The sequence below is a fragment of the Colletotrichum karsti genome, assembly GCF_011947395.1.
Source record: "Colletotrichum karsti strain CkLH20 chromosome Unknown Scaffold55, whole genome shotgun sequence".
Lineage (NCBI taxonomy): Eukaryota > Fungi > Ascomycota > Sordariomycetes > Glomerellales > Glomerellaceae > Colletotrichum > Colletotrichum karsti.
In genome coordinates, this window is record NW_024065955.1 from 108,660 (window position 1) to 123,319 (window position 14,660).

The 14,660-nt window shown below is 55.4% G+C and overlaps 4 protein-coding genes across 4 annotated transcripts; 3 read left to right on the forward strand and 1 right to left on the reverse strand.

Annotated features, from left to right (window-relative positions):
* Nucleotides 1-836: 836 nt before the first annotated feature.
* CkaCkLH20_12170 (uncharacterized protein) lies at nucleotides 837-4,003 on the reverse strand (the record flags this gene model as incomplete). Its single annotated transcript, XM_038894883.1, has 10 exons — nucleotides 837-2,162; nucleotides 2,221-2,323; nucleotides 2,378-2,659; nucleotides 2,714-2,813; nucleotides 2,868-2,987; nucleotides 3,046-3,069; nucleotides 3,120-3,390; nucleotides 3,467-3,477; nucleotides 3,538-3,711; nucleotides 3,766-4,003. 10 exons carry the CDS (start codon nucleotides 4,001-4,003, stop codon nucleotides 837-839), a joined length of 2,649 nt encoding a protein of 882 aa, XP_038739784.1.
* A 1,905-nt stretch (nucleotides 4,004-5,908) lies between these two features.
* CkaCkLH20_12171 (GNAT family) lies at nucleotides 5,909-6,532 on the forward strand (the record flags this gene model as incomplete). Its single annotated transcript, XM_038894884.1, has 2 exons — nucleotides 5,909-6,325; nucleotides 6,380-6,532. 2 exons carry the CDS (start codon nucleotides 5,909-5,911, stop codon nucleotides 6,530-6,532), a joined length of 570 nt encoding a protein of 189 aa, XP_038739785.1.
* Nucleotides 6,533-7,308: 776 nt separating this feature from the next.
* CkaCkLH20_12172 (carbonic anhydrase) lies at nucleotides 7,309-7,939 on the forward strand (the record flags this gene model as incomplete). Its single annotated transcript, XM_038894885.1, has 3 exons — nucleotides 7,309-7,488; nucleotides 7,543-7,694; nucleotides 7,759-7,939. 3 exons carry the CDS (start codon nucleotides 7,309-7,311, stop codon nucleotides 7,937-7,939), a joined length of 513 nt encoding a protein of 170 aa, XP_038739786.1.
* Nucleotides 7,940-9,202: 1,263 nt separating this feature from the next.
* On the forward strand, nucleotides 9,203-14,587 carry CkaCkLH20_12173 (DNA topoisomerase 2; the record flags this gene model as incomplete). The annotated part of the gene is made up of 2 exons (XM_038894886.1): nucleotides 9,203-12,883; nucleotides 12,935-14,587. 2 exons carry the CDS (start codon nucleotides 9,203-9,205, stop codon nucleotides 14,585-14,587), a joined length of 5,334 nt encoding a protein of 1,777 aa, XP_038739787.1.
* Between the last annotated feature and the right edge of the window lie 73 nt (nucleotides 14,588-14,660).

The window sequence follows — 14,660 nt, forward strand, 5'->3', positions numbered from 1 at the left end:
AGCTGAAGAGGGCGGAAGAGTCTCAGAATCTCCCCACGCGGGAGTATCTTCGAAAGTTGGACTAACGGAAGGCCATGAATGAGGCTACGACTATTTTGGGGTCCGACTTGGGCGTGTTTGTGTGTTCGGTTACGGGGAGAAGATGAAGAAAACAAAAACCTGAAAGCATTGCGATGCCTACTCACGGAGTTGATGGGGACAATTTCATGTGGTTTTCTCTTTCCTTATTTTCCTCTTTTTGTCCGACGAAACATGGGTGCAGGGCAAGAGGTCTGTATAATACTCTTTTGTTTGGTGGAAAATGCAACGCCCTGCACACCATTTGACAGATTATACATTGTTTATTCGAGTTTCCAACATGTTCTCCATGATGCGGCGTAGTTGTGAAGTATGATCAGGCTTCAACTATGGGATCAGTACGACGTGTGCTGTTCAGGTACGGGCTTGAAAAACATACCCAGCTTCACTTGAACACCGTTGTTTCGAAGCCCACTCTCCGTCGTGAGATTCGCAAATGTCGACCATCAGCATCTTGATCTGAAAACCCAAGGTACGTCAAGAAAGTGATGGTTGTAGACTCCTAAGGTTTGTAATCAGACTTGGTTGCACAAAAGTAAAGAGCACTTTTCTCCCATTTATTTCTACTGAAGGACTGGCGCACTCAAATCCGTTTGCCGAAGCCAAAAGTCCGACCGCTTCAGATCCAGCCCTAGGAAGACAGACGTAGCTTACTAGCTTTAGAGTCTTGTTTACTGTGTTTCTGTTCCCAAAATATCAGGGTTCCTCCCTCCCAAGCTGCTTGTTTCTTATCCTGTTCTCGTTTTATCGTGGCAATCTTATGTGTAGAGCTCGTCGGTGAAGCTGTTGAGAGACAGACCCTCCTTGGCAATGTCGTCAACGTCGACGAGGAAGTCGAGGGGCATCTCGACAATGTTTCCGCGCACGCGGTTCAGCCAGTCCTTGACCTCGCGCACGCCGCCGGGGAACTCCTCCCTGACGACGTGGCCGTACTCGACCTTGCCGGACCTGTCCTCCTCGCCGCCCTCATCGCCCTCCTTCTTGGCGGCGCCGGGGATGATGAAGTGGCGCGAGAAGAACTCGTCGTAGTCCTTCCACGTGCGCACGTGGTCGTTGGGCACGTTGTGGAAGACCTTGGAGAAGACCTCGGTGTTGGTGCGGGCGGTGCCCTCCCACAGGTTCCAGAACTCGCGCGACATGGGGTCCCGGACGAGGCGGTCGGCGGGGGAGTCCCAGTCGTAGACGTTGGGGCCGCGCTCGACCGAGGTCCAGTTGTCGTCGGGGCGGTCGCAGGGCTGGTCGGGCAGGAGGCCGAGGTGCTTGCGGAAGATCTGGCGGCGGAGGGAGGCGGCGAAGCGGGAGGCGGTGTAGGGGCGGCCGGCCATCTCGGAGTCGACGGGGGTGGGGTCCTCGATTACGACGGCGATCTCGGAGTCGTGGGTGCCGAGCTGGGAGCGGTCGTTGAGGTTGGCGGAGCCGACGATGACGAGGTTGTCGTCGGCGATGAGGAGCTTGGAGTGGATGTAGAGCTCCTCGCTGACGAAGGCGTCCATCTCGGCCTCCGGGTCGCCGTGCCAGGGGACGCTGTGCAGGTCCGGGCCGGCGTCCATGTAGCACGCCGAGACGGTGTCCCAGGTGTGGTCGGAGACGCGGGAGGCGGCCTGCTGGTAGCGGTCGTACTGGGAGGTGTTGCGGCCGTCCCAGTTGGCGCCGGTGCCCTCGCCGCGGGGGTAGTAGCCGGAGCCGACGGCGTCGTCGTGCTCGCGGCGGGCGTCCTCGTAGTTGACGCCGCTCTGGCGCTCGGCGTCGGACATGGTGGAGGAGACGTTGATGCGGTCGTAGTTGCGGAGGTTGTAGAAGCGGATGTAGCGGCCCGGGTCGTCGATCTGGCCCTCGTTGCGGAGGGACTCGATGATGCTGTGGCCGCCGCGGGAGATCGAGTTGTACTGGAACTCCATGATGGCGCGGGTGCCGAGGGCGTCGTCGGCCTTGAGGTCGCCGGCGAAGGCGGGCACGGCGGGCATGTTGACGATGACCTTGAAGTCTTCGCCGTTGCGGTGGGCGCGGAGGATGCGGTCGACGATGGCGCGGCCGATCTTGTTGGTCACGGGGTGCTGCTTGTCGCTGGTGGCGGTGATGAAGAACTGGGCGGTGTTAGACATGTGAGTGGGTTACTCGAAATAGGGGCAGGCGGGGACCGACCTGGTTCTCCATGTAGACGAAGTGCTGGGCCCTGGTGATGGCGTCAATGTAGGCGTTGGCGATGGAGTGCTCGGTGGGGTGACCGGAGGACCACTTCGTGCAGCTGTCATATCGTGAGTGAGTGTACATCGAAAGAGAAGGGGGGTTTCGGTCTTACCTTCGAGTGAGCTGGATGTTAGCTGAGCGGCCGTTGCGGTCCTGGCCCAGGGGTCTGCCGTCGTTCTCGGGCTGGTCATCGCTGACCATCAAACGGCTCATGCCGCGGTTTATCTTGTCTCCAAGGCCTCCAAAGAGGTGGCTGGTCTGGTGACCGGCACCGCCGAAGAAACCACCGCCCTGGCCTTCCTCTGCGATTCTGCCAGACTCTTGGCCGAAGCCATCGATTCTGCCGTACTTGCCGGGGTTCTTCTTGGTGTACTTGTCGTCGAAGATGAAGTTCCTTGTTCATAGTTAGTGCTCCGAGACATTGTGTTGTGTTCGTCAGTGGACAAACCATCTGTCAACAAAGTGCTCCGAGAGGCTCTGGACAATCGGGCCGCTCAAGCTGATGGCGACATCTGACCATCCCATGCGAGAGCTCTTGGTGCGGTCGACTAGAAGCAGTATGAGTCCGTCATTGCTATATCTAATGAAGGAGGTTCACTTACGCTTGTTCTGCTCCCAGTTATCAACATCGGCGAAGTCGTAGACACGAGCGTTGTTGTAGTCCTGGCCGGGGAAGATGACGGCATCCAGGTTGCCAGGATGAGCGTCCGCAATGGGATGGCCTGTGATCACACGTCAACTCCGCTCCTTGTGGTACTATCCCATGCAACTCGGACTTACTGTTGGTATCCCATCGTCCAAAGCCTTTGTCTCACAGTCAGCTGTGCCCTTCTCAACTAAGACTCGTCACTTACACATATCGAGACCACCCATGAAAGCAATCTTGCCGTCGATGAGGCAGAGCTTTTCGTGGTGGGCCCAGAACAGAACGACACCATCTGTGGCGGTACCGTAGATGGTCTTCAGCGCATCACCGGAGAAGGTGGACAACTTGAAGGTGTTCAAGGACAGGTTTGAGAAGTTCTCGCCAATCTCGCTGTGGAGGTCATATCCTGTGGGAACATGGTCAGGGTGTCGAAACACGCCAATGTTGGGATGAAGGCTTTCCAGGTAGGTCCTTGTGTGCTGAATGAGATGTCAGCATGAGTCAAGCGTTGGGTGTGTTGACGGGTGAAGGTGGTGTTGAGATGAGTGTGCTTACAGATGACTTCACTATAGTTCAGGATGTGTCAGCTTGATGATGAGAAGCGGCTCACTAACAGGAAAACTTACGGGTCAATGCAGCCTCGACTTCCTTGTAGACAATGATATTGACCTTGATACCTCTCTCGGCGGCGGCCTTGAGCAGGTTGTCGAGACGGTAGCGCTCGTTGGCAGAGGGAGGGCGACGCAGGTAGAGCTCCGGGCTCAGCCACCAGTCCAGGATGTAAATGCTCTCGCGGGCCTCTGCATAGTCACACGGTCAGAGGCAGTCAACGGGGATGCCAAGGTGATTCTCACGCTCAATGGCCTCGGAGACGGCCCAGAAGTAGGAGCATCCGTCGACATACCACTTGGCATCGCCGGTGGTCTGGGGAGCAAAGGACTGGAATCTGTTTCCGGAGTGGGCTTCGGAATGATGCTCGTCGCATGCAGAACCGGCGTGAGTGTGCGCGTGACGCTCTTCCCCAAAGAGGGCTTCGACGCCCCGCTCTACCTTGCGGAAGATCTCATCCATGGTGGCGGGGAGCTGCTGCAGTGAGGCGAGATGAGGTCGAAATGTCGGAGATTGGAAGATTCAGTTATGAGATTGTGGTACAGAAAGAGCGCACGGGAGAGACGATGGCCAAGGTGAAGTACGGTTGTTGTCGTTGGCTAAGCTTTTGAGGAGGGGAACCGGGGAGGTGAGGTTGGCGATGAAACAGGGTCTAAAATCGACGTCAGAGGGGTAGCTCTTAATTAAGCTACATGGCATGTGAGGCAACCTACGTTAGCTTCGTCGGGTGGTTAGCAGATGCGGTAAGGTAAGGTATCCGTAGTGTACATCGGATTTCCCTCAGTTTGTTGCGGTGAAGGAGGTGAGACGACAGCTCCCGGAGGGTCCGTGTGTCCGGCCTCCCGCAAGTGGACTGGGAACGGGATTGTCCCATTGCGCCGAGTTGTGATAGCCTATGGGAAAGGCCATCTTCGAGAGGGTTGCTTGGGTTGCAAGGGTGAGGTGGGCAAACCTGATTTGTTTGTAACATGTGTCCTTCAGCAGTTTGACGGCAGGGGAAGGGGGGAAATATACGGGAGCCACTTGGGTGGATAGAGGACGGTATGCGGTGGGAGCTGTCTACCTAGGAGTACCTACGTATAAGTAAGTTGTTTATTCCTGTTAATATGCATAATACAAATAAGCATCCGGAATTCCAAACGACTTTTCGATGCATACTTGCTTGGGTGCGTTTCTTTAGCCGTGTCGTGTTCCACTTCCAAGACAAACTGCGGGATCGCTTCGGGGATACAGATGCGCCATGCAGTCAGGATCACTCACTAGGTGCCTCATCTCTGCCAAGCCTTGCAGCTACCCGGGTCAATGTGCACTCAGATCTGGACTGTGACAACCCGAGTTTATGATCTAGAAAGGCCGAATTGAAGAACGGTTCTATGCTAAGGCCCGATGCGCTGCCGCAAGGTTCCAATACCTCATGTCAGGGACCGTAGCGAGTTGCCGGTTAATATCACGGCAAACCTCCAGCGGCTACAGGCCGTAGATGCAGCTGTGATCAACTGTCACTTCCTTCGATGCGGGGGACGGGCTCCAAGACGAAGACCCTGCCCCCTTGCACCGGGAATTCCTTCGCAGCGGGCAGCGGGCAGGCTTGGGGCCAGGACACGGCAACAGCAGACTTGCGCTAAGTTCAGCCTTAAAGACCGTCGAACGGCGGTCCTAAAGGGTTGGTGGTCTCGCGACTTGGACGACGCTCGTCTGCCATGTACCTTGACTTTTATGTTCAGGATTGGCTTCAACAGACAGAGCTACATTTCAATCTCCTGTTCCTCGAGAGAACGCAGCAATTCGCATTCCTCTCCTGCTGCCAACAACACCAAAGTCCCTTCCAGAACCCCAAAAGACCCCGTCCAACACCTGCCACTTTCAATTACATCAATTGACTCAGACAAGGTCTCCCCCACACAAACGATTTGTCGCACCTTCCCATCTCGTGCTCTATTGCAAGACACAGGCTGAGGTGAGCTTCTGAATTTTCCCCTCAATCGCTCATCTCCCTCCCCTCGTCTTTCCAACCTCAATAGCCAATACATGTGGCCTTCCATTGTCCTCACCTGACTTCAACTCGAATCTACTCTCGGACAAATACGAGCAGTATCTTAACCAATGATTGATATATCTAGCCAGCAGGCCGTTTCAATACCTAAATCCACTTAAGGTTTGGTGGATGCCCAGTTCCCCAACTCGACACCGGGGTCAGAACACTTACCCTCGTACCGTACCTGCGTTGTCGATCTCTGTCAGCTCTCGCATGCTCCTCTCCCGTTGCACAACAACTGCTTCAAGACTGTCGAATTAAACCTCTGCGTTGTGCTCTCGTCTTTCGCGCAGAGAGACAACAAGCAAACACCCAGAAAGCGCCCCCTCGGACACGGAGAAAACCCTGCCAACATGTCTGAAAGCTCAGGGACCCCGTACATCTTCTCACCGGCGGATCACAGCCATCTGATCCCGTATCTGGCGGCCCTGCACGCATCCTGCATTAGCCACGATCGGACGCTCGCAACCTTCCTACCACCTTTGTCTCACGAGAAACTATTGGGATGGTGGAAGGAGCGCATAGCAGAGGTCACCGGCGGCACTCGTATGATGCTGATCTTGTTGGATGAGTCAGAGCCTGGAACCAAGGCCAGAGGAACGGAGCTCATGGGAGTCGTCATGTTGTATATGCCATACTCCGAGACTGGTCCTTTCCGCGGTTACGTCGAGAAGCTTCTCGTCAGTCCCAAGTTTCGTAGGCGCGGTGCTGCCAGAGTGTTGATGAGTGCGCTGGAGGGCGAGTCCATCAGGATGGGACGGACGCTGCTGGTACGAAGCATCGAGCCCAAATCTTTTGGAAAAAGCTGCTGATCAATCACCCAGATGCTGGACACTGAGGCCGACAGCCCGGCCGAGAATGTGTACAGAAAGTTCGGATATATCGAGGTCGGCAGGGTCCCCAATTTCGGCATCAGCCCCGCGGTTCCACGACAGCTGAAGGACGAGGTCTTCTTTTACAAGCAGCTCCAGAATTAGGGGGCACCTCCTGTTTCTGCCGGTGGCGTTGACGGGGCTAGGGGAGTTATTCTAGACATTCGGCATGGGTGAGGCGACTCACTTTGTCATAATTCCGTGGAGTTGACAGACGGGGTTTGAAAATCAAGTGGTGGTCGTGCCACAAGTTCACGTCGCTTACTTGTCGAGATCCCGACCGCATGAATCACGGCGTCTGTCTGCAGACCGCGGCCCGGCCGAGATGTTCGGCGGCATCTCCTCGGGATGACGAGTCTTTTACGTCTGAATAAGCGTGCCGGCGCCGAAATGCAACTTTGACGTTTTTTTTCCATGGCGAGATCTTGGCTAAACTCTCCGCAATGCCGGTGACAGCTTGTCCGTGTTCTGTAACGCCGATCGGCGACGTCGAGAACCCCACCCCGAAGCTGAGCATTTGGAGAGCACTTCACCTTTCCCAGCCGGGACTGAACTGGCCTCGGGAATGCGGAGACGCCGAAGCTCGTTGGCTGAGCATATCTGGAAGAGACAGAAGCCGAGATCACGCAATCCATCCACAATCAGATACCACCAGTTCTCGGTGGTATCTTACACGCTGTACGTGGGGGATAGTCTGTGATGAACAGGACGCCTCGGCGGAGAGGGGAAAGCTGGGTACAAAGGGGGATATCTAACACAGGATCTCCCACTCCTGACATTGCCGAGACACCTCCCATCTAAATATCACTCATCTTCCTCTGACATATCATTCTGCTCTCATTATCTTTGCTCTACCTGTCCAAATCATCATCATCATCATCATGTCTGCCATTCAGAAGAACGTCGAGTCCGCTTCAGAGAGCTACTCCGCTAGCTTCACCAAGGGCCACTTGGCACTCCCTCCGGCGAAGAAGTACCTCGTCTTGACTTGCATGGACGCCAGAATTGACCCGGCACGGGCTTTTGGCATCGAGTTGGGCGATGCGCATGTCATCCGCAACGTAAGTGTGAGCCAACCGTGAGATATGAACGGCTGGCTGATTCTGGATGTTCAGGCTGGCGGCTCAGCAGTAGACGCGCTCCGCAGCATCGTCATCTCTCAACAACTCCTCGGCACGCACGAGATCGTGCTGGTCAAGCATACCGGCTGCGGCATGCTCATTTTCAAGAACGAGGACGCGGAGGCTCTCGTCGACAAGAATCTGGGGTAAGTTCACACGATTCTGCGCGCATACCATGCCATGGGTGACCTGCTCTTACACGAGCTGCAGTGCCGACGCTTCCGCCGAGCTCAAGTCTCGCAAACTGGACTTTTTGACAATCACGGACCTGGAGGATGCCGTCAAGAAGGATATCGACTTCATCAAGGAGACCAAGCTGGTCCCGGAGAGCGTGACGGTCAGCGGCTGGATCTACGAGGTTGAGACGGGCAAGACGAGGCGCGTTGTTTGAAGCTAGGCAAGCGAGCGGGGAGGCGGTGTGTTTTGGCGGCGGGAGGGCGCGGTTGGGTGTTCCGGAGTGTTTGTGAGGGTGCGATATTGATAATGTGTGTGGTTATGTTTCTGTTGGACAAGTTTAGAGAGAGTGATATCGATAATTGTGACCCGAAATGAGTCTGCTTGTTGACATGATTCCAAGGTGCAATTGGCTGAATATGCAGGTGCACAGGTGAGGTGTCAGTGACTGCCCTGTCAAATAGAAGAAGGTTTCGGCAGGTGCGCCTGCAGTGCTGCCCTGCCCGGGCGTTTGGTCGTTGTGGATTTTTGCTGAGGCCGCGGGCGTTTCCCCGCTGTCCACGTCTCTGGCTACGTAGCTGGGCGCTTACCGTTTTGGTCGGGATTACCTTAGGTAAGGTACCTAGGTAGCCTGAGGCAGTAAACAAAAGGAGACGCCTCAAGCGGGGCCCCAAACGCGGTCCAGTCAGAAAAGTCCAGGTCGCGACTTCCCAATGTTTACGCCGGGGCAAACATCAACATCCAGGGTTGCTACCAACAACAAACAGCCCATCACGCACACTTCCTTTCTACACCCTCCTTGCACGCATGTAAAAAAAGGGACCTCGTCGTCGTCGAGCTGGCCCCCTCGCGATACTCCCCCCTCTTTTTTCTATCACGATCTCTCGTGCCAATTGCGCGCCTGGTCCGCCCAGCTAGCCGTGTAGCAAATCCCATTGTCCGCTCTTTCTGTAGCCCACGATCGACTTTTCGACCTCCGTCGCCCTTCATTGCACCGACGTACCCTCCTACTGCCCTACGCCCGTTATCGTGCTCCTCCCCGCGCTTCGGGGAGCGCCAATTGTACAAGATGAGCTCAGACGATGAGTCTGTGTTCAACCTGAGCGAGGAGTCGGACTTTGCGCCGGTAGGTTTTGCTTCTTCTAGGCTCTAAAATTCCTCCTTCAGCTGTAGATACCCACCACCACCTCGAGCCCAGTCGTTTCTTCGTTCGCAGCTTGGGAAGGAGCCCTCGTCTCTGACGCGCCTTCCTCGGGATACTTTTTGCCTCAAGAAAAAAGCTTGCGCACGACCTTTTCAAAATACCCAAAATACTTCCAAGCTCCCAATCAGCACCCCGCGTCGCAAATCCTTCGCGACAACTTTCTCTTCGCTGAATAACCTCTACTCTCTTCCTCTTGCACCATCTTGTCTCCTTCTAACTCTTTCTTCCCCGTATTCCTGTACTCCTCCATGATCTTTGCGCTGCCTTACCGACACCATGTCTCCGCCGCCGCCCGCCGAAACGGCGTCGCAGCCAGTGCCATCCTCAACGGCCACCCTCGAGACCGCAGTCAATCCAGCTACTAATCCGTCGCAGAAGCCCAAGGCCAAGGCTCCCGCCAAAAAGGCGGCGCCAGCGAAGAAGTTGACGCAAACCACCCTCAAAACGAAGCCCGCCCCCAAGAAGCGAGCGAAGCCCGAAAGCGACGATGAAGACGGAGCGTCCTTCTCAAACACCCCTCCAAGCGCTAAGAAGCAAAAGAAGGCTCCTGCTGCCAAGAAGTCTAGCGGGAACCCCCTGGCAGAGATCGAGAACGACAGCATGGCCATCGACGACGATGACGAGCCCGTGGCCTCAGCGCCCAAGTCAAAAAAGAATGCCACGGACACATACCAGAAGCTCACCCAACTCGAGCACATCATCAAACGTCCCGACACCTACATTGGTTCGGTTGAGCCTACGGAGCAGCCAATGTGGGTGTTCAACCAGGAGACGAAACTGATGGAGTACCGCAAGGTCACCTTCGTCCCGGGTCTGTACAAGATTTTCGACGAAATTCTAGTCAACGCCGCCGACAACAAGCAGCGCGATCCCACCATGACTGCCATGAAGGTTACTGTCGATCGTGAGAACGGAGAGATTTCTGTCGAGAACAACGGAAAGGGTATTCCTGTCGAGATCCACGGAAAGGAGAAGATCTATATCCCCGAGATGATCTTCGGTCACCTCCTGACCGGTTCCAACTACGACGATGACGAGAAGAGGACCGTCGGTGGTCGCAACGGTTATGGTGCAAAGCTTTGCAACGTCTTCAGTGAACAATTCACTCTGGAGTGCCAGGACTCGAGCAACGGAAAGAGATACAAGCAGGTCTGGACCGACAACATGAGCAAGTGTGGCAAGGCGAAGATCACGAGCAGCAAGACTAGTGACTTCGTTCGTGTCACGTTCAAGCCCGACTTCAAGCGCTTCAGCATGACCGGCATCGACGATGATCTCGACGCGTTGATCCAGCGCCGTGTCTACGATATGGCTGGCACTATCCGCGGCATCAAGGTCTACCTCAACGGCACCCACATCAAGCTCGGGTTCAAGGGCTACTGCGAATTGTACGCCAAGGCTATCGCGAAGGAACGTGGCGCCGAAGAGGGCGTGGAGCCCAAGGTCGTCGTCGAGGTTGAAAAGAACGAGAGGAATGAGCGCTGGGAAGTTGCCTTTACAGTCTCAGACGGCTCCTTCCAGCAGGTCTCCTTCGTCAACTCTATCGCGACCACTTCCGGCGGCACTCATGTAAACTACATCGCCGACCAAATCACCGGGTCACTGCTCAAGACCCTCGACAAGAAGAAGAAGGGCCACGCTCTCAAGCAGAACCACATCCGCAACCACATCTTCATCTTTGTCAACTGTTTTATCGACAACCCCGCATTCACTTCCCAAACGAAGGAGCAGATGACCACCAAGGTCAGCCAGTTTGGTAGCAAGTGTCCCCTGTCTGAGGAATTCCTAAAGAAGATCGCCAAATCGGACGCCATCCAGAACATCATCGACTTTGCCGAGAAGAAGGCCGACAAGATGATGGCCAAGAGCGACGGCAACAAGCGATCCCGCATCAGCAACTCGAAACTGGTTGATGCTAACTTGGCTGGCACCCGGCACGGCCATGAGTGTACCCTGATTCTTACTGAAGGTGACTCCGCCAAGAGTTTGGCTGTTGCCGGTCGCGCCATCCTGGATCCCGACCGTATCGGAGTCTTCCCTCTCCGAGGTAAAATGCTGAACGTCCGTGACGCGTCCATCGACCAGATCACAAAGAACCAGGAAATCCAAAACATCAAGCAGTTCCTCGGTCTCAAGCACAAGGCCGTCTACAACGACACGAAGGGTCTTCGGTACGGTCACCTGATGATCATGGCTGATCAGGATCACGACGGTTCTCACATCAAGGGTCTCCTCATCAACTTCTTGCAAGTTCAATATCCATCCTTGCTTCAAATTCCAGACTTTTTCCGAGAGTTTATTACTCCCATTGTCAAGGTCTGGCAAGGTCCTAACCCCAAGAAGCCTCAGCGACTCAAGTCTTTCTTCACCCAGCCTCAGTACGAGGAGTGGAAGGAGTCTCATAGCAATGAGCTCTCCCGATGGCACTACAAGTACTTCAAGGGTCTGGGTACCAGTTCAAACGAAGACGCCCAAGTTTACTTCACCAACCTCGATGACCATTTGAAGGAGTTCACCACGATGAAGCCCGATGAAGCCGATCTTTTCGAGCTTGCCTTCTCCAAGAAGAAGGCCGACGCGAGAAAGGAGTGGCTCGGCAACTTCGTTCCCGGCACATACCTCGACCACTCGACCAAGTCCATCACCTACACCGACTTCGTCAACAGGGAGCTCATTCTCTTCAGTATGGCCGACAACATGCGTTCGATTCCATCTGTTGTTGACGGATTGAAGCCCGGTCAGCGCAAGGTCATGTACGCTTGTTTCAAGAGGAACTTGGTGAAGGACCAGAAGGTCATTGAATTGGCTGGTTACGTCTCCGAGCAGACTTCATACCACCACGGTGAAGCCTCCCTCCAGCAGACAATTATCGGTCTTGCTCAAAACTTTGTTGGCTCCAACAACATCAACTGCCTTGAACCCAGTGGTAACTTCGGTTCTCGTCTTGCCGGTGGTTCAGATGCTGCCAGTCCTCGTTACATTCACACGAGACTGTCGCCTTTCGCGAGAAAGATCTTCTCCACTCTCGACGAACCCAACTTGGAGCCCCAGTTTGAGGACGGAAAGCGCATCGAGCCTAAGGCCTACGCCCCGGTTATTCCCATGATTCTCTGCAACGGCGCTGACGGTATCGGTACCGGTTGGAGTACCTCAATTCCCAACTACCACCCGATACAGATTGTCGAAAACCTGAAGAGGCGCATGGGTCGCCTTGACCCTGAAAACACCGAGGATGCCCCATTCGAGCCTATGATGCCGTGGTTCCGTGGCTGGAAGGGTACACCCGAGGTCGCCGACAAGGACAGGTACAAGTTCAACGGTATCTGCGAAATCGATGAGAAGACCGGCGAGGTCGTCATTACCGAGTTACCCATTCGCATGTGGACAGACGACTTCAAGGCCAAGTTGGAGGAGGTCATCAGTGGTACCAAGGGCCCAAGCTGGATCAAGGACTACAAGGAATTCAACGACCACAAGAACGTCCACTTCGTCATCCAGATGGACGACAAATTTTCCAGAGATGTCATGGCCGATGGCCTTATGGAACGCTTCAAGCTCGCCAAGCAGGTCGCCACTTCTAACTTGGTTGCCTTTGACACTCGCGGCCAGATCCGCAAGTACGAAAAGGTTGAAGATATTCTCGAGGAGTTCTACACCTACCGCCTGGATATGTACGCCGAGCGCAAGAAGCACTGGCTCGGTGTTTACCACGCCGATTTCAGAAAGCTCTCCGAGCAAGCCCGTTTCATCAGGGAGATCATCGACGGAAAACTGGTCATCGCCAGAAAGAAGAAGGCGGTATTGGTTGAGGAGCTCGCTAAGCGCAAGTACGAGCCGTTCCCCAGAGGCAAAGACAAGCAGACCAAGAAGAAGAACACCGACGAGGAGATGGAGGGCGACGAGGAGGAAGAGGAGGATGGCGACGGTCAAGGAAACGCCTACGACTACCTTCTTTCTGTTTGTAACCCTGACTCGCGCAGACTGATTCTCACAGCTAACCTTTGACAGATGCCCCTTTGGTCTCTTACTCAAGAGCGCCTCGATAGGCTGCAGAGACAGATCGAGGCCAAGCAGGCTGAGCACGATTCTCTCCTCGCATTGAGCGAGAAGGATCTCTGGTGCAACGACCTTGATGAATTTGTCGCCGAATGGGAGACCCAGATGGCGCTTGACGCTGAGATTCAAACCTCCATCCGCAGACTTGGTCGCCGCGTATCCAAGAAGATAGGAGCTGGCAAGGGTCGCAAGGCCAAGAAGGATGATGATGCTTATGAACCCGGCGAAAAGAAGAGAGCCGGCGCGAAGCTCAAGGCTGCCGCTGCCCCCAAGGTCACTGAGAAGGCTGCTGAGAGGTTCGCCGCCATGTTCGAAAAGCAAAAGACCAAGGCCAAGAAGGAGGAGTCTGACGGGTTCTCGGACGACGACTTCGCTTCACTCGGCAAGAAGGGTGCTGCTAAACCTGCGGAGAAGCCGGCAAGGGCTGCAGCGACGAAGAAGAAGCCGGTCTACACGTTGTCCGACTCTGACGACGACGACGACTTTGCGAGCTTGGGCAAGACCAGTGCTGCCGTCCCGGTCGAGTCTACTGAGGACGTCTCGTCCCAGAGCCAGAAGTCAGCGGGAGCCAAGAAGCCTTCGCCCCCGGTCATGGAGTTGGACGATAGTGAAGACGACTTTGCCGACTTGGGGAAGAAGAGCTCCAGTGAGAAGCCTGCGGCGGCGCCTGCCAGCAAGACCAACGGCTCTCGCACTCAACGCTCTGCTCCCGTTAAGAAGTACGTTATTGACGACTTGTCTGACGATGACGACGAATTCGCCAGCGCCGCCGAGGAGAGTGCTTCTGTCGAGAAGAGCGCGTCCATCGAAAAGAGTGCCTCAGCTGAACCCGCCCCTGCCAAGTCTAGCACCGCTACTGGACGGGGTCCAAGGGCCGCTACGGCGAAGAAGTCGAAATACGTTATCGACGAATCTGACTCAGAGGCGAGCGAGGCTGACGACAACAAAATCGGAGACATTGATGACCTTGTTCGGGGCATTGGCGGGTCTGCAAAGGAGTCTCAAACTGGCCGACTTAGCTTGTTCGCCATGAAGAATTCCGAGGGTCGCAACTCCAATATGCCCAGGATTAAGACCAAACCTTCGAGGACTTTCGATGATGACGAGGTCGATGACACCAACTACGAGCTGCTCGCAAGGTCGTCTCCTCACAAGACCATGACCAAGGAGGACGACATTGACAGCTTCCTGAGCGACGATGGCGCCCCCGCCGCGAAGGCATCCAAGGCGTCAACTGCCAAGGCCAAGGCTGCGCCTGCGGCTGCCGCTCCAGTCAAGAGACGCGGCCGCCCCGCGGGATCGAAGAACAAGGCCAAGGACGATGAGGCCCCGGCCAAGGCCAAGCCGAAGCCGAAAGCTGCTGCCAAGACAAACACACTCTCCCCTGCGGCCAAGGCTTATGCGGCAAAGAAGGCCAAGCGCGTGTTGAGCGATGACGAAGACGATGATGTGGAGATGGAGGAGCCGGAGTCGGAGCCCCGCCCGGCAGCTAGAAGCCGACCTGGGCGAGCCGCCACCAAGAAGGCGAAGCCCACGTATGACTTTGGCGATAGCGATATGGAGGTGGACGAGGACGACCCGTTCGACATGGACGAGAGTGACTAGAAGTCAACCTGAGTGTCGGGGGAGGCATAGTGAAGCGCATGCGTGTACAAGAAGTGTGTATACCGGGAACGGA